This window comes from Hippocampus bargibanti, linkage group LG19, assembly GCF_051943395.1.
Source record: "Hippocampus bargibanti isolate YZ-2025 linkage group LG19, ASM5194339v1, whole genome shotgun sequence".
Lineage (NCBI taxonomy): Eukaryota > Metazoa > Chordata > Actinopteri > Syngnathiformes > Syngnathidae > Hippocampus > Hippocampus bargibanti.
Window position 1 is genome coordinate 2,222,501 of NC_142752.1, and position 27,159 is coordinate 2,249,659.

The 27,159-nt window shown below is 40.9% G+C and overlaps 2 protein-coding genes across 3 annotated transcripts in view; both read left to right on the forward strand.

The window, feature by feature from the left end:
• LOC148883532 (forkhead box protein N3-like) overlaps positions 1-14,214 on the forward strand; it is a 57,181-nt gene extending 42,967 nt beyond the window's left edge. The window contains exons 5-6 of the mRNA XM_089022193.1: positions 6,267-6,375; positions 7,162-14,214. Coding sequence (XP_088878319.1) covers positions 6,267-6,375; positions 7,162-7,708 — 656 coding nt within the window. The 3' untranslated portion in view covers positions 7,709-14,214. The remainder of the gene's footprint in view (positions 1-6,266; positions 6,376-7,161) is intronic.
• A 2,718-nt stretch (positions 14,215-16,932) lies between these two features.
• gtf2a1 (general transcription factor IIA, 1) lies at positions 16,933-25,761 on the forward strand. 2 transcript variants are annotated; one of them, XM_089022296.1, is made up of 11 exons: positions 16,933-17,147; positions 18,505-18,606; positions 18,720-18,924; positions 19,005-19,069; positions 20,256-20,331; positions 20,410-20,534; positions 20,629-20,733; positions 21,861-21,908; positions 21,993-22,109; positions 22,200-22,289; positions 23,390-25,761. In XM_089022296.1, the coding sequence occupies exons 1-11, from the start codon at positions 17,118-17,120 to the stop codon at positions 23,495-23,497; spliced, it is 1,071 nt and encodes a 356-aa protein (XP_088878422.1). In that variant the 5' UTR covers positions 16,933-17,117; the 3' UTR covers positions 23,498-25,761. The 2 variants fall into 2 exon arrangements, with proteins under 2 accessions (XP_088878422.1, XP_088878421.1); XM_089022295.1 differs by having other exon boundaries at positions 21,861-22,109.
• Positions 25,762-27,159: the final 1,398 nt, after the last annotated feature.

Genomic DNA, 27,159 nt, shown 5'->3' on the forward strand with positions numbered 1-27,159 from the left:
GGAGGTGGTTTAAACACTCAAGAGACAGGCTGACGACAGAGAGAGAGAGAGAAAATGGAGAGAAAACAGTGAAATTGCGACTTGTTTCAACTTTGAATGCTCAAAGGCAGAGTGTAGACTGCAAGGTTAAAATTCCCATCAATCGGGCTCCACAAATAACAAGCACAAGCCAACTGTACACAGCTAAACAGAACATAATTGATGCGGAACTAGGTAAAATTATCACAGAGAAAGCACTTACATGGGATCATTCCTCAGGATGGTGAAAGAAGCCCATGTTCCTCAACAAGTGTTTAATACTGATGAAACCGGCCACTCCATTCCATTAACCATCAACGACCATCACAAAGGTAAATAAAACGACTTTATTATAAAGTACATTTTATTTCTTTAATTATAATACCATAGCACATTTATTATACATCCAATAAGGTGTATTTTGTGTAGTTTTAGAAAATTAGAAAGTAGAACATTATGTTTTATGGGGACCTGGGAACGGATTATTCTCATTTTAATGGTTTCTTATGGGAAATTATTTTTTGGGATACACACTTTTCGCCTTACACACTCTGCGAACCAATTAAGTTTGTAAGCCAAGGTATCACTCTAATAGCTCACTGTCAAAAGATTGTATTGTATTTTGTAAAGCCACCCACATTTCAAACTCAGATAACTCCAGACCCATATGACTTAGGAATTAACTTTTTTTTTTGATGAAAGAAGAGAGTCTAAGGTTTCTTTTGCTGAATGTTTATGTAGTCCTAAAACTGGATATTCTGTGGGTCCTGGGATTTGAGTGATAATGACAAAAACCCTGGCACTGGAGTCGACACATTTTTGCATGTATCTGGCAGAGAATCAGTTAATGGCATTGCAAATTCTGAGTTGACAGATTTGATTAGCAGTTTGGCTTTATATGTGTTGTGGATGTGTGGAATCGACATCCAGGGTTACGATGACTGAGCGTATTCCCCCCTCATTCCCTTTCCCTGTAAGTAACAGCACATGTCAGTGCAGCCGACCACTTAAACACTCAGCTAGCTTGTCAAACAGACAAGCCAGTTAGCTGTTTTCTTTCATCGCTAGCGTTTTGAGCCGGGTTAGCCATACGACATGAGTTTGCATTCTGCCCCGAGACCTGAACATGCTGCACACACTCAAAGACACGGCGGTCAAACTAGCAGCTAGATGGTGGGGGAGGGATAGGGGCCACTTTTTAAACAGTTGTGTTGTATCAAAGTTTCCCTGGAGTGACCTTTGAACCCGGTGCGGCACGTGTGTTTGTGTGTACTTGTTGCCTGTCTGCCGGCGGCGTGGAGACGGCTGCCTGCGGGGGCCATGTGGAACTCATTTAACAGGAGGCTGGAGGAGTCTGTGTGTGTGTGTGTGTGTGTGTGTGTGTGTGTGTGTGTGTGTGTGTGTGTGTGTGTGTGTGTGTGTGTGTGTGTGTGTGTGTGTGTGTGTGTATGGAGCATGAAAGTAGGTGGTGGGGGGTTTGGGGGCTTGGATTTCAATGCTTCGCTTTGCCTGGAAAACGGGTAGACAGACTAGGGGGGGGGGAGACGAGGGACAGACAAAGACGCACTACGAGGCAGACGGGAAGGTAGAGGAGCTGACCTGATGTAAAAAGACAGTGCACCATTTTCTGAAAATAAATAAACAAACAAATAATACATAAATAAATAAACAAATAACTAAATACATAAATGGATGTATGAATGAATGGATGGATGCATAAATATACTTGCAAACAAATAAATAAATACACAGACAAAGCAAATAAATAAATTAATAAATAGACAATTGAATGAACGAACAAATGAATGAATGAATAAATGATTAATTGACTAAGTAAATAACTAAATATACTCGCAAACAAACAAATACATAAAACACATACATAAAAGCCAATAAATAAATAAAAATAAATAAAAATAAATACATTAATTAATAGACAATTTAATGAATGAATGAATGAATGAATGAATGAATGATTTATTGACTCAGTAAAGAAATAAATATGCTCGCAAACAAACACACATAAAAGCAAATAAATAAATAAATCGATAAATAGACAATTGAATGAATGAATGAATGAATGAATGAATGAATGACTCACTAAATAACTAAATATACTCACAAACAAACAAAATAAATAAATAAATAAATAAATACCCAACAAACAAATAAATACACATACAGAATAACAAATAAATAAACAAAAAAATACATAAATAAATGAATTAAAAAAACACATAAATAAACAAATACTCCAACAAAAAAAATAAAAATAAATGCACATACGGAAAAGCAAATAAATAAACAAACAAACAAACATATACATAAACACATGACTAAATAAACACACAAATAAATACATAAATAAATGAACACTCAAACAAACAAATACATAAATAATCATACATAAAAGCAAATACGCACATAAATAAATAAAAATCATACATAAACGCAAATACACACATAAATAAATAAGTAAATAAATAAATAAATGCAAATAATAAATTTCCTTGATAAGCGCCTTTCAAAACTCTCAAGGTCACTTTACATCAACACTCACATCAAAATATACTCAAATAAATGTTTTGCTTTCCTACTGCGTCGTTGGCATCTTTGCATTACATCCCCCGACTCAGTTACTGCAAAGCTTGCATACATGCTCGCTTGGAGATATGAGTCATCACTATACATAGAAAAACGGATCGATGAGGAGGGATGACGAGACATAGCGAGGCGCTGTTTCTCTCTCAGACGCAAACACACACACACACACACACACACACACACACACACACACACACACACACACACACACACAGTTTTCCATACACCTTGCACTTGAGCTATGTGTGTCGGTGTCAAGGACAAACAGTGGTTGGTCATAAGTGCGCCACTGAGCTTGGAGAGTCCAGGTCAAATACAGCCAGACTACCCCCCCCCCGCCGACCCCCTCTACCCTCATTCTCGTTCTCTTCTGTCACTTTCTCCGCCGATGCATGATCTACCACTCTGTGGCATGTGGAAGGAGAGCCGTTGCTATGGTGACCTAAAGCCCGACTGCAGCTGGAGGTGGGGAGTTTCGTTCGGCAGGCGAGAGGGGTCGTGGTGCGGAGTAAGGGGGGGGGGGGGCGGTCATGTCAATCCGAAGAGACCTAATGCACTGACCACGTACACAAGCATGCAGTGAGTGATCAAGATTAAAAAAAAAAAAAGAGACTGCGCAGAGACTTACTTATAAGGTTATGGAGAGCAGAGCGGGAGATATCAAGGGGGCAGAGCCACACTAACTGGACTCAATAAGATTACAGCAGGCAAGGCAAGGAAAGTGAAAACAAAACCAAGCGTGATCTACGCGTACCTCAAATGTATCCAGAATTGATGTCATCTTTGCTTTAGGATTCGGACACAAATAAATGTCGCGGAGAGATTTTGCAAATGGCCGCTTCGGGATGCTGAGGGGTATTTTATTCCCGAAACAAATAGAATTTCTCTCCATAAAAGTGATCATGAGCGGTGTGAGACTGAAAAAAAAGGGGGTGAAAGAAGAGCACTGATTTTAAAACGCTGATTTGTTACCTTAAAATCAATTTGTGATTTTTTTTTTGTAATGCGCTGTATATAATGCGGGGTTTATAATGAAAGAAATAAACTGTACTGTATAATAAAGTGATTTTATTTACCTTTGTGATGGTCATCATTGATGGCTTGATGGAATGGAGTGGTCGGTTTCCTCAGCATTAAACACTTGATGAGGAACGTAGCCTTCTTCTTTCACCATCTTGAGGAATGATCCCTTGTAGGTGCTTTCTCTGCCATAATTTTACCTTGTTCCTCATCAATTGTGTTCAGTTTAGCTGGGTTGATCGCTTTTTCCGGATCAGAATCAGAATCAGAATCATCTTTATTGCCAAGTATGTAGAACACACAAGGAATTTGTTTCCGGTAAAACACGCTGCACTAGTATCGTCGTAAAAAAAAACTGCTAAGTGGCACTATACAGTTCCATTTTGGCTACTGTTTTTGCATCAAATGTACAGATGGCTTGTACGGGTTATTTATAAAGCCTGATTGATGGGTATTTTAACCTTGCAGTCTATACTCTGCCTTTGAACCAAAGTTGAAACGAGTCCAAATTTCACTGTTTTCTCTCCATTTCTCACTGTCTCTGTTGTCTGCCTGTCTCTTTAATGTTTAAATCACCTCCACTCATTGCTGCGTTCTTGACCAATCACGTGGCTTTAACCGAAGACTGCGGGCTGGGGAATAGAGGATAAAAATGAGTCGGCTGCCATTTTCTTGTGAGGAGAACAGGCTTGTTCGCGAATGACACAGGACTCTTTGCGGCACTCTGTTTGTATCCCGAAAAATAGTTTGTATGCCAAGGTAAATTTGTCATAAATTGAATGTTTGTAAACCGAAAAGTTCGGAAGCCAATGGGTTCGTAAACCGAGGTATCACTATATGTTTTTGTCTTGGATTGGTTTGCCATACTCGACCTCCAGTGGTGACATGGAAACGGTTCATTGATACAGCGCTTGAGTGGAACGTATCACATTGGATCAGCGGTGTTGGTAAAGCAGTATTTGGAGATTTCACCGCGGATTCTCAAAAGGTTTGGAAGTCCAAATTTTTTCCTGCGGGTCACTTGAGGACAATCGGGGATTTATTCCAAAGCCGTTCCATCATCCTAGTTGCGCGGTGGTTCCAGGTGTCGGCCTGCTGCGAGCTTCTTTGTCCCATTTGCGGGAAGTTTCCACTTTCTATATTTGGCTGCCGTGATGGTCCCGATACAATAGTTGGTTGACAAATGATCTATTCCTCCATGCTTTGATCAGATTAAACATTCCAGGTGGGCTTTGTCACATGCCTTTGGCTTTTATTTGATTAAAGCATTACTTAGCTAAATTGCTCTTTGCGGAGGGGAGTCATTTTCATTCAAGTGGGAACATTTTACTTACCCACACAAGACTCCCGTCCTTCTACTGATGACAACTAGACGAAATGAAAAAGTTTATGCCCAAAAGTGTACACACCTTAAAACAAATTCTGCACTTTGAGCAACTTTTAGGTGAACGGTGTCGTTGGTTTTTGAGTATCAGGAAAGGAAAGGTGACACCGGGTCGTGGATTTCATCGCTAGGCCTTCAGTAGTGCTATGTCTGAAGCAATCCAGACTGTAAAAAGTGTGGTGTGATTTACTACAAGTCCACTAGAGGGTCCCGTTAGCCAGGAAATAACTGACCAACCTTTCTGAATCACTTTTTCTTCAATAGTCCATCTTTTTTGAACATTAAATCTCCAACCAAATCCCTTTCTTCTCCTCCTTCCTCCATTGTGGGTTGCCAAAACTGATATTAACACAACACAATATATTTGCTTATGCAGCTCACTAATGATACAGTGTGCTAGCTCTGGCCAGTATGTGCTTATCACTCTGACATTGACCAGCACCTTCAAGATGGCCTTGAACCCTTTTGGGTTGCCAACTCGAAATCTAATTGGTTAGAGCAAGTTTGATCAACACAGGGCCCGCAAAACTGATTGTGAAGGCAGATTTCTGACCCTGGTAACAAATGATGGCTGAAATGTGATTGGTTAAACGCTTAAGTACAAAAAACGAACATCTGGAAGCAGCGCAACAGGGGGAAACTAATGAAAGGAATCTGAAAGACAATTTGGAATTATTTAGTAAGAATTCACGGACAGAATATATCTCGCATCAGTCTGTGATTCAGATATTTTTAGGCCAGCAGAGAAGTTTTTGCAGGCCTTGACGGCCTACCACTGGTACTATGTGGTTATCCTGCGTTGGGTTCTTGCAACGTTGGGTTTTTGAGACCCAATCAGCAGAAAGCGGAATAATGTCCTCCTCCTGAGTTCCAACAGCCTTTATGCGTTGCTACAAGCCCGATTTCGCAGAACCTTGCACTGCTTGGTAATTGAATGGATCACAGCGCCCTTAACTCATTTATGACGCTTTCCCGCTCAATTTAACCCCGCCTTGCTCATCAATAGAGCCCCCGTTGGCCTCCTCAGATGGTCGGCGGTGTCTCATTGAGCTGCTGTGAGCTCTTATCGCCATCTAATCGTGTTTTGGAGAAACTACCGCTGGCTTTTCTCCCCCTCGTCCATCCGTGTGATGACCACCATTCACCATTCCTAGCTCTTGATTTCCAAATAAATCCAAATTTTTACGTGGGTGCGGGTTCAGCGTCTTGTAAATGTTCGTGTTTTGCTTTTGTCTTCCAGTTCCTCGAGGTGTGATTCAAAACGGCGCCCGTGTCAGGAGCCAGGCACTCTTCCCCGTGATAAGACCTGTTCCTGTCAACCCAGTAGGGAGCAGAACTTCGGCCATAAGGTTGGGGCGACTTTACATGTGCCATATGTTCAACGCTGCTCACAAACTTCCCGCATGTAATAATAATAATAATAATCATAATAAAAAAACTAAAACCCGAACAAATTTCGTCAGAAAAAAAGTTAATTCCTAAATTATATGGGTCTGGAGTTATATAAGCTTGAAATGAGGGCGACTGCCCAAAATACAATAATAATAATAATAATAATAATAATAATAATAATAATAATAATAATACATTTCATCTATAAGCGCCATTCAAAACTCTCAAGGTCACTTTACAGTCACAGGATAAGTTTTGCAGTGGGTGAGCAGCGGCAGCCACACGCGCCAGCGTTCACTGAACCTGGAATAACTCAAATAAATAAAAAGCTAGCTAGCTAGATAATTGATAGCTAATAGATAGCAAGCTAGCTAGCCAACAGATAGCTAATAGATAGCCAGCCAGCTAGGTAGCTAATAGATAGATAATAGATAGCCAGCCTTCTAGCTATTAATTGATAGACTTTGCTGCTGTGTTACTTCCAGGTAGTGAACACTGTCGCGAATGGCTGCCGCTGCTCACCCACACAAAAAAAATTACATGACTGTAAAGTGTCCTTGAGAGTTTTGAAAGGCGCTTACAAATGAAATTTATAATTATTATTAGTAATATGACATCACAAAGACACAGAGAGTCATTCATTGTTCAGCACTTTCTGTACCCTCTTGTGACATGAAGCAGTTCTCGACGTCTACTACAAGCTAAAAGTAGTAACAATATTTCATGCCCTGGCTTCCCCGCAGATCTTCCATAGGTGAGTTCCTGAAACGAGGCCAGGAAAGCCCTTCTTGCTACTCACCTCCACCTTGCGGCGAAGACCTTCAGGAAGACCACAATTACAGCACCGCCAAATCCCCCAACCGGCTTGATTCCACCCAGGCCACGCCCCCTTCATCCCCGACGGCAGACGACGACATCATCGCCGTGGAAATCCAATCCGACATCAAACCCGAGCCCAGGGAGGTCCCGGTGGACCCCCACGTCGTCGCCGCCGCCAACTACCTTTCCCAGCAACCCCTACGCGGACAAAGACGTAGCATGGGGGCGGGACCCGGAACACTGGCAGGAAGCAGTTTCACGTGGACCAAAAACCGAGCCAGAGGTTTTAGCGATACGCTCCCGCTGAAAAAACGGCGGGCGGTGGAGAAACCGCCGGAAAGCGACGACGAGGAGATGAAGGAGGCTGCCGGCTCCCTGCTCCACTTAGCCGGGGTTCGAGCATGCCTCAATAACATCACAAATCGCACCGCCAAGGGCCAGAAGGAGCAAAAAGAGGCCCTGAGAAACTAAAAGACAAACACGGTACATCATGGAGTCAACACGGCGACACAGACGACACCCAAATAGACGGACAGGTAACACCTTTTAGTCTCCATGGACGCGTCTCATTTCCCTCTTATCTATCTGCAGGGCATTAGGTGAATCCTACTTATTTGTGGCAATATCAAAAATCTATGTTTTCCTACATGTGCAACAGCAACACTTAATGGGTACTTTTCATGTGTCTTTTTCTTTTATTTTTTTTGTTCCAAAGGGGATGAAAGCCATAGTGAAAGCATTCATTCGGACACGTCGGAGGTGGGGGGGTGGGGGGAGCGAATCGGTACAATGACAGAAAATGGCTGTTTTGTCTTGCATATTTGTTTATTTACGCGCGTAACCTGTAGCAATCTTGCAGTGATGCCAGCAAAGGCGGCAGAGCCTATGAGAAAGGGCGAAAGGGGGGTCGGAACCCCTTCCGAAGCATCACTCTCCTTTACATCCACGAGCACAAATGCGAGACTGTGCCAAAGAGAAGTGACCAGGTTGCTTCATGTAGCCAATATGACAGCTGACAAAAAAATTATGATACAGTGATACCTTAGCTTACGAACGCTTTAGCTAACCAACTTTTCTCCTTACGAACGTTAATATAATCTTGCCATACAAACTATTTTTTGGGAAACACACAATGAGTTATGTGTCGTTCTCAAACGAGTCGGTTCTTGAACGAAGCTGGAAAGGGTAGTCTGCTTTTTTTTCTCCTCTATTCCCCGCCCCGAGTCTTCGGTTAAAGCCGCATGTGATTGGTCAAGATCCGTGGTAGAGGAGGGGACTGGACACACGCAGCGGTGAGGGGTTACAGAAACACCGAGCTGCACATGAAAATAGATAGGCAGACGAGAGAGAGAAATAGAGAGAGAGAGAGAGAGAGAGAGAGAGAGAGAGAGAGAGAGAGAGAGAGAGAGAGAGAGAGAGAGAGAGAGAGAGAGAGAGAGAGAGAGAGAGTGAGAAAATGGACTCGTTTCAACTTTATTGATAAGTTCAAATATTGATATAGTTCAAAGGCAGAGTATAGACCAGTGATTTTCAACCACACTAGTGAGAGATCGTCAGGTGTGCCGTGAGAAACTATCCAATACCCCTTTTTCATTTTAATTTAATTTAAACAAAGTATTTATTAAGCATTTTACATACAATACAACATACAATAGCACATTTATTATACAAAAATAAGGTATATTTTGTGTAGTTTTAAGGGTTATTTAGTTGAAAATTATATTTTATGGGGACCTAGGAACGGATTATTCTCATTTTAATGGTTTCCTATGGGAAATTTATATTTGGAATACACATTTTTGGCCTTACACGCCCTTTCTGGGAACCAATTAAGTTCGTAAGCCAAGGTATCACTATATAAAATAAAATAAAATAAAATAACATAAAAAACACCCAAAGGCAGCGGTAGTGAAGCTTGACAAGGACGACCGTAAAATGTCAAAATAATTGTAAAACCCAATGTGATATGTATATTCACGCACTTGATATTATTTTATGCCACTTAAAAAAGCCATCATGGTTTTATTTCAAGAGCACTCATAGTATTTAAGAATAGATATTTAAAAAAAAAACATGTTTCTCAGCATAAATGGATAGTGCGCCGGGTGTGAGGCAATATCTCCTTCATTTTCTTGTCGTCATGTAAAACTTTACTTCCTGTCTCCCGGGAAAAAAAGGACATTGTAGCTTCCTGTGGCTACCGTATTCATTCAGAACTATATACACAAACCGTGTCAAAGGTTATGTTTGTGTCTCTTCCCTCTTTCACTTTTACCCTCATCAAAATATAAGCAATTTGTCCCGCGGCAGGCGACTCTGTAAAAAGTTAAAATATTTTATTCTTTTATTTTTATTTCCCTTTTCTTAATTGAAGCAATTTGACCTGCAGGACTTTTTTTTTTCTCAGTTATATTGCATGGGTGCTTGTAAATAAGATTAAAAAGCAAATCTTTTTTAATTCAAAGAAACATGTAAGATAAACAATGTATTTAGCATGAAGCATGACTTATTTTCATATAAATCTTGATCCTAGAGGAAAGAGAAACAAAAAATGTTTTGCGCCAATTCTTATACCCGTGAATTTATTGACTTTTTTTTCTTGTCTTTTTTTTCCAAATCTTACGTCTGTGTAAGCTCTCAGTCGTACAGGAGTGATCCATCGATGAAAAGGTTTCTTCATCCGTCGTCATCTGTACTTCTTTGAAGGTGTCGGATGTTTCGCTTCTTATCCGAGAGGCTTCGTCAACGAACTAAAATGTTGCTGGTAGCTCTGGCCCTATATAGGGCCAGAGCTATATATATATATATCAGACCTATCAGAGCAGAGGTCTGGCACCACTATCTCTGGACAGTCGGGATATATACTATAGGGCCAGAACAACCAGCAAAATTTTAGTTCGCTGACGAAGCCTCTTGGGTAAGAAGCGAAACATCCGACACCTTCAAAGAAGTACAGATGACAGCTGAAGAAACCCTGACATGGATCCTCCTCTTAACGTTGATTTGAATCCTTTTTCGGGTTCTTGAACGGGCTTTTCAAAGACACACCTTCAGGGAGCAACGTGGCAACGTAACTCTGCAACTTGAGGGCCGAGGGTGCCATTTTTTTGACATTTGGTTTCTTGTCTTCGACTCGTGCAATGGTTTAGGACTTTTGGTGATCAGTATTAACCCCCCACATGTTATTCCACAATACATGTGTGTCCGTATGAGTGTACGTTGTATGTGTGTGAGCACTTAGTTTCACATTGCATTTGATTTCAGTACCTCTATTGTCATGACTTGTGTTGACAAACATTTCTTTGTTGAACATGGCAGTATTTTTCTTTTGCATCCCATAATAATAATAATAATAACAATAATAATAATAATACATACAATATAATAATAATAATACATTTGATTTGTAAGCACCTTTCAAAACTCTCAAGGTCACTTTGCAGTCACAGGATCAGTTTTTCTGTGGGTGAGCAGTGGTAGCCACACGCGCCAGCGTTCACTCAACCCCGGAAGTTACTCAAATACTGTAGAAAGCCAGCTGGCTAGCTAATAGATCACCAATAGATAGCTAGCTAATCGAGATTAACTCATTTGCTGCCATTCCGAAAGTTATTCAGAAATAGAAAATATGACGTAGAAGTAGACGTAGAACGCCATTTAGTTATATAGCTAGCTAGCTACAAAGCTAGCTAGCTATATAGCTAATAGATATACAGATAGATAGCATGAAAGCCAGATAGCCAGCCAGCTAGATAGCTAGCTAGCCAGCTAATAAATGACAGTTGTTAGCCTACAATGTGTTTGTGTAGCGAGCATGTGTGTGTGTGTATGCGTGTAAATGTACCAAACTGACACACACTATTTCAAGTATGATGTCCATCCTTAATTGAATAATATATTTGCCGTTTCATATTCAAAGATTTAAAGGACAACCGACACCATTTTTTTGTTGTCTAACTGACATCAGAAAAACGTTTTATAGCATCTAAAATACCCAAAACACTCAAGCTAATATTTGTAGTCAAATGCAAAACACCAATAAAAATGACTTAAAGTGTCCCAAAACTACTTTAAAATGACCCCGTAAATTGCGAGTTTCAGAAGGTCCCACCCCCTTGTTCGTGACGTCACGCCAGGACGTCTTGCCTTGCTCGAGAATCAAAACAATGGCTTCAGATTGGGTTACTCATCCAGTTATGAATATGATTCAAATAGTTCTGAAGAGGAAAGCATACATGTTTGCAATTGATTAAAGAAGTTCTTCCGTCTCCTTTTGAGGCATCTGGACTCCAGTGTAGCGCCCAGAAAATACACAAGATGGCTCCCAAGCTCCATTGGAAATGGGCTGATTTGTCTGATGGGAATATTTGTCAACAAGTATCAAATAGTCGTCTTGGTGCAACACACAACAATTTATTTATGTTTTCCTTCAAATTTCGCTATCAACACGAATCAAAACGAAGTTTTCAGACCAAACAAAGTACCCAAAATGCATTGTGTGTGGCTTTCTCGGTGAGGGGTGTTCCTTTAGTGACGTCACGACAGGAATCGTCACCAACTCAAAAACAAGACTCCCTGAATTCTCAGCGCGAGGTCTTAAAACGTAAAATATAGAAATATGCGATGGAATCTTTGTAAAATAAGCTCAGTAGAAGTCATTTGAAGTGATTTTACAAATTATGGACACAACTTGTCTGATGGCGTCGGTTGTCCTTGAAAGCAGGATTAAGCAGCTCACTTTTGTTCTTTAGATCTACTGTCAGCGTAAGGTACTTCCACTCTCAAGTTTATCTCTTCCAGCTACGAATGAAGAATGACTTCATTTGGGAATTTAAAAAGCAGGGCGTTCTTTCATTCCCATTTTTTTTTTTTTTATATTAAGACACTGTTTGTGCTCTGGCTTCGAATGTCGTTTTATTTACTTTGGAAGCCATTAGTATCAACGTGAACTTGAGCAGCAGGCCACATTTCTCAATGTATGCATGTCCCATTCACACTGGTGAAATTCTTTTGCCAACTGTAGCACGCATTACTGTTTTTTTTATTTTTTTATTTTTGGGGGGGAGGGGTACGGTATCCATGCTAACATAAAAAGGCTAAAAGGAGACAGTCAGTCAATGCCTTGTCATGTGCCACCTATCCCGTGTGATTCTCTGTGTGAGGTCAAGCCCTTCTGCTGTATTTACAGTAACAACCCACTCACGCGCTGCCAACTGTCACGTTGAATTGATCAAAACGTACGTCGAGGTATGCGGCTTTGAAAAACACTTCCTGTTTCGCTCATTTACATTCAGTAACTGGCGACCAAGCGAGTCGTCTACTTCCCTACCGAAGAGTATTGTATTTCAAAGCTGCCAAACAAAACGAAAAAAAAGGCATAAAGTCAGTTAAACTTGCCAATTTAGTTCCCTGTTGTGCTCTTTTGGGCAAAATATAGCCTACGGCAGTGGTCCCCAACCTTTTTTTGCGCCACAGACAATATTTTCACGGACCGGCGGATATTTACAACAACATAAAATGATACGACAGGCATGGAAACTGTTTTTTTTTTCTTTCTTTTAAAGGACAACCGACATCACTTTTTTATTTCCTAACTGACATCAGAAAAACGTTTCATAGCATCTAAAATACCCAAAACACGCAGTATGATATTTTTAGTCAAATGCAAAACACCAATAAAAATGACTTAAAGTGTGCTGAAACTGCAAAAAAACTGAAACCGGAAATGGCCAGTTTCAGAAGGCTCCGCCTCCTTGTTCGTGGTGTCACGCCAAGACGTCTTACCTTGCTCGAGAATCAAAACAATGGCTTCAGATTCAGAGAAGATGCTTTCTTGTTACTTATCCAGTTATGAATATAATTCAAATAGTTCTGAAGAGGAAAGCATACATGTTTGCAATCGATTAAATAATTTATTCCGTGCCATTTTGAGGCAATATTGGGGGGAGCTCCGCGTAAGGAATTAATCAGCTCGTTTCCACAGGCTGAGTAATTCCTTACACGTAGCTTTGTCGCCCTCTTCTGCTTCTTTTTGGTGCAACACAAAGTTTTCAGACCAAACAAGTACAGCAAAATGCATTGACTGGATGGAAGGACTGCTACAATGTGTCCTTTTTTTCGGTCAGGGACGTTCCTTCAGTGACGTCACGTACGGACTCGTCATCAACACAGAAACAAGACTTCCGGAATATTCAGCGCGAGTCTTAAAACGTAAAATGTCCTTTAAATATAATAATAAACCTGAATCCATTGTGTATTTCTTATACAACTCCAAAGATGTTTGTTTTTTTTTCCTCATTTTACTAGTTTACGTTGGGCTAATTTGAGCGGTATGTATCACGTGATCTACACAAGCGTTTTGACATGCGTCAAGAGTAAGTCATAGACAGATGTAATCTGGTCATTTTTCATTTTTTCAAAATAACACATCGTTCAGACTCAGATGATAATAAATAAAACAGAAATTATTTCAATTATTTATTCTTTCTGCGCCGGCCCGCTACCAAATGACCCATGGACCGGTATTGGTCCGCGGCCCGGGGGTTGGGGACCTCTGGCCTACGGTTTAGTCCCGCCATTTTATTTGGTGACTGTCTAAGCTTGAGAAACGGAAAGCCATAGGTTTGTGATGTCAAAAGAAAAAATGCTAAACTGTTTTTGGTCAGCGAGACGTGACGCAGAGTACGCCCAGGTGTGTTGGCTTTTTAGTAAATGTTCACCTTTCTCCTCTCTTCCTCTTCCTTATTGTGCAATCGTATTGCCAAAGAATGAGTTCCAGACCCGTTTCATCACTACATGTAAATATCAACGTCGTCCAATACCGTGGCAAAAAAAAAAAACTATTATATATAAATATATATATAAATATAAATGTTGTTTTATTTTGTTTTCCATTTTTTTTTCTGAGAAACTGCAATGATGTTTATGTGATGTATTGTCTTCCAGTTGGTTGCAATAATAAAAAAAAATCCTAGTTGCGCTGGATTAGTTTGTACTGTTTTTGTTTTTGGAACGTCACAATGTTTTGCACTTTTTATGAATTATTTTTTAAAGGAAGCTTTTTATTAACTTGGTGTTAATTAATTTTTTAATTCGATTTTTTATGTAGTATTTGGAGTGTAATATTTAAAAAATTGATCGCTAAATTTTGTGTCGTGAAAGCAGTTTAAAAAAAGTTAAGTATAGGTGGACAAAGTGTCTTACACAGAGCTTCTGCATGCCAATCTGGTGAGTACAATGTTATTTATTTAATGTTTTTTGTATTGATACAAATTGATTGATTGGATTGGATTAGTGTCGCAGTGGAAAAATGTACATTTCATACCAACAAAGTGATGAAAGTAAAACATAACACAGGAGCTGCTGTAAAGGCAGCCACTCTCGCGACGCCATTTTGAAGTCAAAACAACAATTAAAACTAAATAACAAAAAAATGTGAGCCATATCTGGCTTTAACCAGAGGCTCTTTACTTCTCCATTCAAAGCTGACCCCAAATCATTAACCTCACACATTCCCATCAACAAGAGTCTTATCATAATTGCGCCTCCTCTGACAGTTAATTATTCATTTACGTCCCCTAATCATGTGAGTTCAATACGTATGATTAAAGCTCAAATTTAGCTTTCCCTTTAGGCAAAGGGACCAAAGCGTTGGTCAAAGTCTTATCAATCCGAACAGGTCAGAGTGGGAGGGCGGGGGGTGTCTTCCTCGAGGCCATGTGGCGATGGAGGTCCATTCATAATTGAAGCTGAGGTGGGCTTAATTTCTATCTAGTGCGGCTACGTGTGCGGCCCGCTCCCATCGTCGACACAACTGGAGCTTTGCAGTTTCTCTGTTGCTATGCAACTAAAGCAAGACAGAGTGGGGGGGGGGTGGTATGCACTCACAAGATCTTCAGAGGGCATCATCAGTTACGAAGAGTGTGACTCAATTGGCTTGCATTAAAACAGCCTTCTATTTAATCACGTTTTGAGAGCGCCAAGTGAGATTCTGATATTGGTTTCGTTTTTGAGGGATATACAGTAAAAATGTCGGCAAGGGAATTATGAGATGTGAATATGCACGCTGAAATGTATTTTCTTAAATTACACGCGTTGGATTATTATTTTAAGGACACTAAGTGCACCATTGGTTTAGAATAATAATAACAACAATAATAATAATAATAATAATAATAATAATAATACATTTCATTTATAAGCGCCTTTCAAAACTCTCAAGGTCACTTTGCTGTCACAGGATAAGTTTTGCTGTGGGTGAGCAGCGGCGGCCACATGCGCCAGCGTTCACTCAACCCGGAAGTAACTCAAATAGATAGAAAGTTAGCTAGCTGGCTAATAGATAGCTATTAGATAGCTAGCTATATAGCTAATAGATAGCTAGCTAGATAGCTAGCCAGCCAGATAGACAGCTAGTAGATAGCTATTAGATAGCTAGCCAAATAGCCAGCTCGAAAGCTACTAGATAGCTAGCCAGGTATATATTCAGCTAGCCAGCTAGATAGATAATAGATATCTAGCTAGATAGCTAGCTAGCCATCTAGTAGATAGCTGTAAAGTGTCCTTGAGAGTTTTGAAAGGCGCTTATGAATGAAATGTATTATTATTCATAACTTTGCTGCTGTGAAATGTAAATTTCTCCACTGCGAGACGAATAAAAGCAAATCCAATCCAATTAGATAGCTTTTAGCTATCTAGCCAAATAGCTAGCTAGACAGCTAATATATAGCTTAAAAATAGCAATTAGATAGCTCGGTAGCTAGCTAGATAACTGATATTGAATGAAATTTACAAGCAAAAATATATATTTTAGATTCCATCATTCCTTTCAGTGTCTGTCTCGCATACTTTCATCAAAATAGGAAAAGATCCGGACGCGGCAAATGTTTGCAGACAATTGTAAAGAAAATACCATTTAATACAGCATTTGAATATATAACTTGATCTAATCTGCCATAAGAACAACTTGTGTATCCGATTACGAGAGTGCAGCAGATGCAGACTGAGTTGTACGTTTCTGGTATATATCATCCATAACCACACAATGACCAGTGAGGCAAGTTTCCATGGAGACGGAAGCTGAGCTGCACTCTCGTCAGTTCTCATTTAATGCAAAGCTTCGTCGTTACGCAGGAGAGCAGATCGGTGATCGGGACAAGTGCATATTTGATTAAATGCAAAGGACAAAGCCCACACTTCGATGGTTGTGTGTGTGGGGGGGAACATAGTTACATTCTGAAGTGATTGGATTGGGGATTGTGCGTTTTGAGTGCTCATAAAGACCACGTGTGAGAGTACTCGTGACATACGATGTATGGAATGCGACCACCATCTTGCGGTAGCATTGTGTCACCACACGCGTATTGTATTTTTATTTGTTTTTATCATTGTAGTTGAAGTCAGTGGTTCTCAAGTTTTCAACACTCAAGTCCAGCTCAAATCAACAAACAAACAAACAAACAAACAAACAAACAAACAACCAAATAAATAAATAAATAAATACATAAATAAATAAATAATTAGGCAAATTTGCAGAGTCGAGCGATGGCAACGTGAACCCTAAACTACTACATTTCCCAGCAAGCCCTTTCCTTGTCGTGTCGCTTCCGATTGAAATCTCGCGATATTAGCAGTTTGACCCTGCCCTATGTCTCGCGCACTCGCAGCTCCATCGCTCAGTATATAAAGCAGAACAACGTCGGACGGAGGACTGCTGGGGATTCGCAGCCCGGGATTGTAAATAAGACCGCTAAAACTGTTTTATTTACAAAAGTGATGCCGGCTGTTTTAGAATACCGTTCCCAGTTGTTTTAAGTTTTTTGATCATTTTTGGCTCTTTATTTCTCGCCCATTTCCGTGTGGTTTTTAGACTGCGCGTATAATGGCGAGCTCGGCTAACTCGAACCCAGTGGTAAGGCTCAATCTCAAGGATTGTCAATGGGGAAATGGGGGTAAAGTTAATGGAAAACTGTTGAACACGTTTTTTTAATCGAATCACATTGATTTAGGATTTACCACACACACACCCCAGCATATCGACAAATGAAAATTAAACTAGGTTGAATCATTTGAATTGTAGCCATCTTCCCAGTCATTTTAATGGTAAATGTGATCGAAAATGTGTTGCCACAGACGATGTTCGCGACTCAAAAATGGAGTCAAATTTGACGAGTTGTGAATGGTTTGGCTCTTGTTCCGTTGTCAGATTCTATCTCACCCGTTGGCATTTTTAATGCTCGATGATCGAAAGCGAAATTACCCACAAAGTCTTCGTTTATGGCGTTGTGTGTAGTCGAGTGCTAGTTTTCGTCAGCACGGTATAAATAAGCAGCGACAAAGGGAAAAAGGGGCCGAGTTAACGTTTCATTTTAAGACCTTAAATGTACGCAAAGCACCTTGCATAAAACACCGCGATCCAGTTTTGTTTCTTTGTGATGAAATAAGGTAATCGAAAGTCGTGAGAGCAACGTTCCCCCTGTACCGCATCATAAGTGTCCACCATTCCACGATTTTTAAGGCAAAATAACCCAAACAAACAACATCCACTCATTTCAAACGTCAAAATTCCAACTCCACTCGGCGATTTTACGCCTCTTTGTCCAAAACGACCACCTAAACGTTCGTCGATCGACGACACGCTATGAAACGAGGATTTTGCGAGGCTGTCGTGTTGCTCCGTAAAATGGCTTCCGCGTCTTTCCTCAAGCTCTCGGCTTCTGTCCCTCCTCCCTCGCTGCCGCCTGGTTTTATACCGCCATATTGGCTCTATATAGACTGGCCGGGATGGGAAGGTGCTTCTCGACGTTACGTCACCGACTAAGCTTTATAAACGCCAGCAGACTGCTTTAAATAGTGGAGGAGCCACCCGGACCGAGGGAGAGGGAAAGAGACTGTCTCGTTTTTCACATCGGCACTCGAATCGACATGAATCGACAGTGCAAATCACTTCGGTTGCATTTTGAGCGATTGCACGTTGAACGAACGTTTGGCGTGTGCAGGTTGGAACTTGTCGCAAACTGTAAAATCGTCAACCAAATACACCCTAAATCACATTCTTTGTCGAATGTTTTTATTATGCGTGATATTTGCAAAAGAAAAAAAAATGACTGTACTTTGTTCCATATGTATTACATCTCACTGCACCCGAAACCTTGATCATTCCCTTTTCTGCTCGCTGAAAATTCTAAATACAGCTCCTTCAATGGCTGTGATGTCATAAAAAAGTTGAGGTGGATGAGTGTGTCATAATTTTTTTTGCTTCCTTCTAGCCTAAACTGTACAAGACTGTGATTGAAGATGTCATCAATGAGGTGCGAGAGTTATTCCTGGATGAAGGCGTGGATGAACAAGTGCTTCTAGAGCTGAAAACGGTAACAGTATTAGTGCATCATCCTTAAACAAGGGGATTTACCCAAAAAGTGCAGTCAAAAGGTTTAAAAACACAAAATTTGACAAAAATGGTGGTTTCTTCAATCAATCGCAGCTATGGGAAAGCAAACTGTTGCAATCAAAGGCAGTGGATGGCTTCCATACCGAGGAACAAGCAGCCCTGCAGGCCGTGCAGCAACAGCAGCAGCAGCATCAACAACATCATCATCAGCAACAACAACAATCGCAGCACCAGGTTCAACAAGGTCAGCAGGTGACCCAGACCCAGCAAGCCATTTTGCCTCCCCAGCAGCAACCAGGTTGGTTCAATCGGATTCTGACAACATGTTTTTAACTATTTCTGCGTCGTAAACGGATGGTGTTGTGCTTTTCTCCGCAGCTCCCCAGCAGCAAGTCATTGTACCAGATTCCAAAATTCTACAGCATATGACGACAACGGGAATGGCAAGTAGTAAAAAAAAAATGCACACATGAACATACCAGTACCACATGCCAGAACTGCAATTGGTTTGGGTGATTGGGTGACAGGGCAAAATTTCACTGAACGTGTTTGCTAAGTCCTTGCAAAGGGAGCGGCATGCATCGATGCATTTGTTGTTTTTTATGCTTTACAAAATGGCCGCTTTGTCTAAACTGTCATAAAGGTGACCCAAAAAGATGCATACCCATGAAAATTGAAATTGTGGCTTTCATTAAAAAGCTATTTATTTCAAATTACAACCACACATTATTCAGTTTATGGAAGACCATTCACCAGAGTTTCAGCTATTTATGTCAATTATTAGTCAATTTATGGCTTTCCCAAGATGTGTTCCAAATGTCCACCATTTCGTTGCAAGCAAACCTGTAAAGAGGAGTGTGTAAAAGTGATTGACAACTTTGTCAGACGAGTACAGGTTTGCTTGCAACAAAATGGTGGACATTTGGAGCCATAAATTACATAAATGACTACAAATTGACAGAAATAGCTCAAACTGGTGAATAATAATCATCAATTTTATTTCCCAAGCGCCTTTCAAAACTCTCAAGGTCACTTTACAGTCACTGGATCTGTTTTTCTGTGGGTGAGCAGCAGCAGCCACATGCGCCAGCGTTCACTCAACCCGGAAGTAACTCAAATAGAAAGTTCACTAGCTGGCTAACAGATAACTAATAGCTAGCTAAATAGCTAATAGATAGCTACACGAGCAGCGTTCACTCAACCCGGAATAACTCAAATAGATAGAAAGTTAGTTAGCTAGCTAGTTAATAGACATCAAATAGCTAGCTAGATAGCTATTTGCTGATAGCAACACGAGCCAGCGTTCACTCAACCCGGAATAACTCAAATAGATAGAAAGTTAGCTAGCTAGCTAATATATAACTAATAGATAGCAAATTGTTAGCTAGATAATATGTAGCAAACAGATAGCTAATAGATAGCAACATGAGCCAGCGTTCACTCAACCCGGAATAACTCAAATAGATAGAACGTTAGGTAGCTAGCTAGTAGATAACTAATAGCTAGCTAGACAGCTAATAGATGGTCTTCTATAAACTGAATAATGTGTGGTTGTAATTCCATGGGTTATTTTATGGGTCCGCATCTTTTTGGGTCACCCTGTAAATGCATGCTGTATTTATCCGATAGAGTGCAGCAGCCACACAAGCTGCTCTCGCTCTCCCGACTGGGGTTACACCGTACCCACAGCTCATCACCAGTTCAGGTAAGTGATCCCCACGTCACCTTTTCATGCGCTACAAAGCCCCCCGTAGAGTCCCCACAATTGTGCACACTCCCGCAGGTCAGTTTGTGCAAGTTTTGCGTGCACCCAACGGGGCTCAGTACATCATCCAGCAGCCACCGCAGCCCATCCTTCTGCAGCAGCAGATGCAACCTGGCTCGGTGCAGGCTCCCGTTATACAGCAGGTACAAATATGTTGATTTACCGGAGTTCTATTTCTCGGCGCGTGGAATTAAATTCTTTGATTGACATTTGTCACTGTGATTTGTTGCTTGACAGGTGTTGGCTCCTCTCCAAGGAGGCCTTCCTCAGCAAACGGGGGTTATCATCCAGCAGCCACAGCTCGTTTTAGCGCCAGGAAATAAAGTCCAAGGCAACGCACAGGTCAGCATGCAAGAAATATCTTTAACCTAATCCTTAATAGCGCCGATACGTATATGGAACTGTCACAGCTTGGAATTGAAGCGGATTTATGTGGGACAGGATATGTGAGACAATCTTTTTCGTCAATGGATGCTACAGTTAGCTTTCCAAACTTAGCTTGTAGCAAACATGCACATTTCACCATGACGTCCCTGATCCACTGGTGAAAATGATGCTTTGATCCTCTCCTCTTATAGAAGTGCTTTATAATAATAATAATAATAATAATAATAATAATAATAAATAATAATACATTTCATTTATAAACACCTTTCAAAACTCTTTTCAAGGTCACTTTACAATCACAGGATACGTTTTTCTGTGGGTGAGTAGCAGCAGCCACGCGCCAGCATTCACTCAACTCGGAATAACTAAAAAAAAAAAAAAAAAAAAAAAAAAAGCTAGCTAGATAGCTAATAGATAGCCAATAGATAGCCAGCTAGCTAGCCAACAGATAGATAATAGATTGCCAGCCAGCTAGCTAGCTAATAGATAGATAATAGATAGTCAGCGAGCAAGATGATAGCCAGCTATCTAGCTAGCTAATAGATAGCTATCTGGATAGATAGCTAGTTAGCTAATAGATAACAATAGATAGCCAGCTAACCAGCTAGCCAAAAGATATCTAATAGATAGCTAGCTAGCCAACCAGCTAGCCAGCTAATAGATAGCTAGCTAGCTGGATAGATAGCTAATAGCCAGCTCGATAGCTAATAGATAACCAGCTAGCTAATGTAAGCCGAACCTGCATACAAACTATTTCAATAAAATAAATCGTTTTAAAAAGTTTTTTGGTCAGAAAAACTCGTTTGCTGCTAGCTAAAAAAAGAAACATTAAAAAATTGTAATCAAATTCAGAGTTTTAGCATGTCCATGTTATGTTACACATGTTATACATCAAAGAGGGTGCAGAAAGTCATATTATTTTGTTATTTTGTTCATTCCTTTCATAAATTTGCTGCGATGAAATGTAAATTACTCCACTGCGAGACTATTAAAGTCCAATCCAATCAAATCAAACCTCTCCCCCCACCCCATTTAAATGCACCAAATACCAAATGCAGTTCTCGTCTTCCTGCTTTTGTCAGGTGACGCAAGCCGCCGGCATGGCGCCTCAGCCGGGTCAAGTAGCACAGGTGCAGCAGATCCAGCAGGCCCAGGGCGCGGCAGTGCCGCAGGCTCAGCAGGCGGGTCAACCTCAGCCTCCCATGATGCTGCAGGTGGACGGCGCCGGAGACACGTCGTCGGATGAAGACGAGGACGAAGAAGAGGAATACGACGACGACCTGGAAGAGGAGAAAGACAAGGACGGCGGAGAGGATGGGCAAGTGGAGGAGGTGAGCGGCGTTGCTTTTTGAGTCTCTTTTGGATCCATCGCTCGTTCCTCGTGTTTATTTCTATCTTCTTCTTTTATTTTTACTTTTTAGGAGCCACTGAACAGCAGCGATGATGTCAGTGACGCCGAGGACCATGAACTGTTTGACACGGAGAATGTAGTTGTGTGCCAGTATGACAAGGTGAGTCATCCGGGTTACAGTCGCCGACACGCAAATGGCAAGCAATAATTTGCACTGCACTTTTACCTCCATAATACGTGACAGACTATCATGGGGCGGCGGTGCAAATTATTGTTTGACATTTGCATGTCTGTAAGGGTTACGGAGTATTATTGCATCTCAGTTTTTTTATGGAGAATGCGGGGAGAATATAGTGTGATACCTCAGTTTACGAACGCTTTAGCTAATGAACTTTTCGCCTTACAAACGTTAAATTGGCAAGAATACAATCTTGGCATACAAACTACTTTTCGGGGAGATGGAAAGTTTCAAAGAAGGAGGCCACACCCCTTTTTATCAAACGTTAAAATTTGGTGTGTTTTGTGGTCGAGAACCTTTTTGACTAAGAGAGCCATACATGTAAAATATTTAGAAATGGTTTTCAGTGAGAGCCGCACATGCACACATGTGATTTCGACAAAATGTCAGAATATATTATTTAAAATAACTTTATGATAATACTCACCATTAATATGAATAGTTTTACGTTCCTCATGATTGGTTAAAAAAAAAATCCAGCCAAACGAGTCAATTTGTCCATAGTCGAAGCTACTGCTAGCTAGCTTGCACATTGCTCATTAGCTTGCATGCTTGCTTTCTGCTGTCTCACAGAAGTATATTGATGCTAACGTTAGCATGGGGCTTGTCAAAGCGCCACTGATATTCAACTGTTTCATTCATTGGCATTGTTTCGTTGCAAAATTAGAATCACGGCAGAACTTTTTCTTTCCACAAAGGCGAATCCTCCGTTTTTTTTATTCGCTTTTACCTGTTTAGACATAAACGGCCATAGGTCAGTATCATCCAATCAAAATTGCGCTTTCCGCCAACTGCCGCCCAAACAGGAAATGAACAGCGAAAAAGCGATAATATGAGTTTTATGGGCGAGCCAGATGCAATCATCAAAAGAGCCAAATATGGCTGGCGAGCCATAGGTTGCCGACACCTGCTGTAATGGAAGCAAATTGTTGTTTGGAACATGGGAAACAGGACAGCTACTACCCCCCCGCCTCCCTCCTCCGGTCTCGACACTCATCCACCTCTCCCGACTTACTTCTCAGATTCACAGAAGTAAGAACAAATGGAAATTTCATCTGAAGGACGGGATCATGAATTTGAACGGGAGGGATTACGTCTTCTCCAAAGCCATCGGGGATGCCGAATGGTGAAAAAAGGGGGTGCCGGAAGATGAAACCGAGCAACGAGCCGGAACTCTGTTACTCCTCCCATCCCACTTTATGGACAATTTTAATTACCTTCCAAATCTTTGACAACAAGCCGGATGTCACCACTCGCGGGATGAGAAACCGACAGCAAAGGGAACGTTTGTCCTCCTTTTTGTTTCTCGGCCTTTTCCATTTTCTTCCCCCGTGGCCCCACATACGTCATTTCACACGATGCACCTGCCCGAGGACCAGATAGCGCCGCCGACGTTGAAAGTTTGTCGCTGCACTGCGAGTTGATTGACAGCTTCAGCCCCGTCTGCACTTAAAAGTCCAACCTTAAAGATTATTGCCTTTCACGTCTGCCAGAATTAACGTCTGGTTGCAATTTTCTTTTTCGCCATCACAGGAATCTCTCAAAAGTCCTGTTTCTGAAGAAAAAAAAAGGTACTCGGAGTAAAGATCGTCACCTGTTAATTGTTTTAAAGTTTCTTTTAAATTGAAGGGTTATAAGAACGAAAGTAAAATAACTTTAAAAAGTTCAAATAAATTATAGCTGTAAAAAGGTGTTTTTTTTTTATCTTAAGAAGTTATAATTCCAAATCCTTTTGTGAATTAAAATAAAAGCCACCACAACTATGGATTATTTCCATTAGTCCCTCGTCGAAAAGGTTTCTTCAGCCGTCATCTGTACTTCTTTGAAGGTTTCGCTTCTTATCCAAGAGGCTTTGTCAGTGAATTAAAGTCTTTTACTGGTAGTTTCGGCCCTATATATATATCCCTACTGTCCAGACATGGCGGTGCCGGACTCTGCTGTGATTAGTCCCTGCTCTCAGGTTGGCTGGAGCAGAGGACTACTCCATGCGGCTCCACTGATTACTTCTATTGTCCTGACTGACGACTCGCCTGATTGCCCCATTTGCCCTGATATCACCTCATCAGCATGACTAAGCCTATGTTGCCTAAGCAGTCCGTTGTGCAAACGATCCAAATTGAATTTTTTGGGCGACAATGAAGTTAAAATCATAGTGAAAGAAAATAGATGGTTTGAAAGGGGAGTAAAAGAAGCTATTTTCATAAAACAGCAAAATCCTTCACTTAACCGCCATGGTGGTGTGAGGTTCAATTTGGATCGTTCGTACAACAGACTGCTTAGAAGTAGAAGTAGATAGAAGTAATCAGTGGAGCCACAGGGAGTAGTCCTCTGCTCCCCCAACCTGAGAGCAGGGACCAATCATAGCAGCCACGTGTGGACAGTAGGGATATATATTATAGGTCCGAAACTACCAGCTAGACTTTAATTCACTGACGAAGCTTTTCGGATTAGGAGCGAAACGTCCGACACCTTCAAAGAAGTACAGATGATGACTGCTGAAGAAACCTTTTCATCGATGGATCACTCCTGTACGACTGAGAGCTTACACAGACATATTCCATTCGTCCCCGTTTCCATAATTGAAATCTGCATCCTTCATTTTATTGATCAGCGCGTATGCTGAAAGCAGGCGAGTTGTCAATTGCATCACTGAGCACCGCTGAAACCTCTCCCAAAAACGCAGCCTTGAGCTCATCACTGACCCGCTTTTTCTATTTATTCATGCAATTAGAACCCCCCCCCCCCACCCTGTTACCCCCCCTGATCGCCACCAAATTGTGCTCTTACAATCAAATAAGTGTTCCTTTTTTTTCTTCTGTTGGCCGTACAAAGCTTGTGTAACATCGTTCACGGTCTTTGTTGTCCTTTTGTGTTTTTCTTGTGACTTTTAAGTTTTTGTTTTGGGATTTCAAATTTGGTGAGGTACAAGGGGAGCTGATTAAAAAAAATATGTTTTTAGTGAGATGTTGCGGAAATTTGATAAACTATGTGTTGTTTTATTAGGAGGCGGGGCTTAGAGTCAAATGTCTGCTCATTTATATTGTGAATACACATCAACCTTAAAAAAGGAGCAAGATAATGTTTCTGCTCACGTGAACAACCTTGACGTCTTGTTGCTATTTAAACAGTCCAAAAAAAACAAAAAACAAACAGAGTTATCATCGATTTTATTCAGTAGCTCAATGTGCATTTTTTGGGCAAGTCATGGTTGTTCCCACATACTGTACTTTAATGTTAAGTGTGCCTTTTTGATTTGTACTCCTGCTTTTTGTGTATTTCCCAAAAAAGGGGTGTGTCTTGAGAAATGTTCTCACCTTTGCTTTGTGGTGACTTCTAATAGCTGTTGAAAATGTATTGTTCAATAAAACATTTTATAAATGACATTTGGAATCAAGCACTGCCAACTTGTCTTTTTGAATGTGAACGTCATTTATTTCTTATCACTCGCGCGAATTAATGTAATGTAAAGGAATCAGCATCCTAACCTACATCTGATCGACTCAGACCTGCATTCAATTTATGGCTTTTTATCACAAATATCTTTTTATTCAGGCCTTCTTAGGGAAGAATGAAGAACCTACGACCGGCTCAACTTATGACCACGACCTCCTTTTTAAAAATTTAAGACAAGGGCCCGGAAAATCCTACGGGACCCTCCGCACCCTGCCCACCACCTTTTCCGCATATTCCCCTCAGGCTACCGATCCATAAAGTACAGGTAACATTTGACTTACAACCAAGTTCCGTTCCGACCAAACGGTCATAAGTCAAAATGGTCGTAAGTCGAAGACTCTGAGGCTAACTCGCAAACACGCCCCTCTGGTGCTATCACACGGTCGATTGCTGTCCGAGAGTGAGATGCTGGCTGGCCGGCCAAAATTGTCATACGCGTTGCGGTGACAGGTGTATCATTAACATTTTTAAAATAGGGTCTGGAGGTCGTGGTCGTAAGTACGGGTGGTCGTAAGTCGAGCCAGTCGGATGTTAACTGTATATGGATATGGTTTAGAATCTAAACAGTAACCCAAATATAACTGTATAGTGTGTCTTTGCAATTTTGCACTATTTGCCATGTCTTTTTAATAATGATACTAGTGCAGCATGTTATACCGTAGACAAAATTCCAATAAAGATGAATCTGATTGTTATTTATGCTTACCTGGCTCGCCACAAACTCACCTGGCCGGTCTGGCCGGGCTTCACTTTATTAACCAGATGAACAAAACTCCATAGATAAACTTTTGGACTCCCAGGCTTAATAGTAGATTTAAAAAAACACTTTTTCCCCATCTTCTGATATCCACTTAGCGGTTTGCTGGACCTGCTCTTCCCGTTTCGAGAGGTTTCGATGCAAAAAGCGGCAACTTGACCCCGCCAGAGTGCCATAGTTGCCCACTGGCCCGTGGCGAAGTGAGCGTGCAATGACGTAATCAAATACGGAGGGATTTTATTTTCCCCGGAACAAGAGCTTCATGGCTAGTTAAAAATCACAACGTTTTTTTTGGAGCCATCCAGGCTCCAAAGTAAATCTCTCAAAATGCTGATTGGTTTGAAAGCACTCCAACATTTTCTCTGTGGCAACAAAATTCTGGTGTCGGAGGAATAACATAGTCCGGTTCTGATCCGATCATTTGAAATAGAGGCAAGGGTATACTTATAAAAATCAGCAAGGCGGATGAGAGGAAGTCAAAAGTGAAAATAAATCCAGTTATTATTAGGAAGGGTATTTGAATCTGATTTGTTCGCAGGATTACGTTCAAACATAAAACGTGTAATTGTTTTGATGGATTGA

Coding starts and splice junctions, on each gene's coding strand:
- gtf2a1 (XM_089022295.1), top strand. CDS start 17,118: ATGGCGAGCTCGGCTAACTCGAACCCAGTG. Junction 17,148..18,504: donor CGGCTAACTCGAACCCAGTG/GTAAGGCTCAAT, acceptor GCTTCCTTCTAG/CCTAAACTGTACAAGACTGT. Junction 20,535..20,628: donor AGGCTCCCGTTATACAGCAG/GTACAAATATGT, acceptor GTTGCTTGACAG/GTGTTGGCTCCTCTCCAAGG.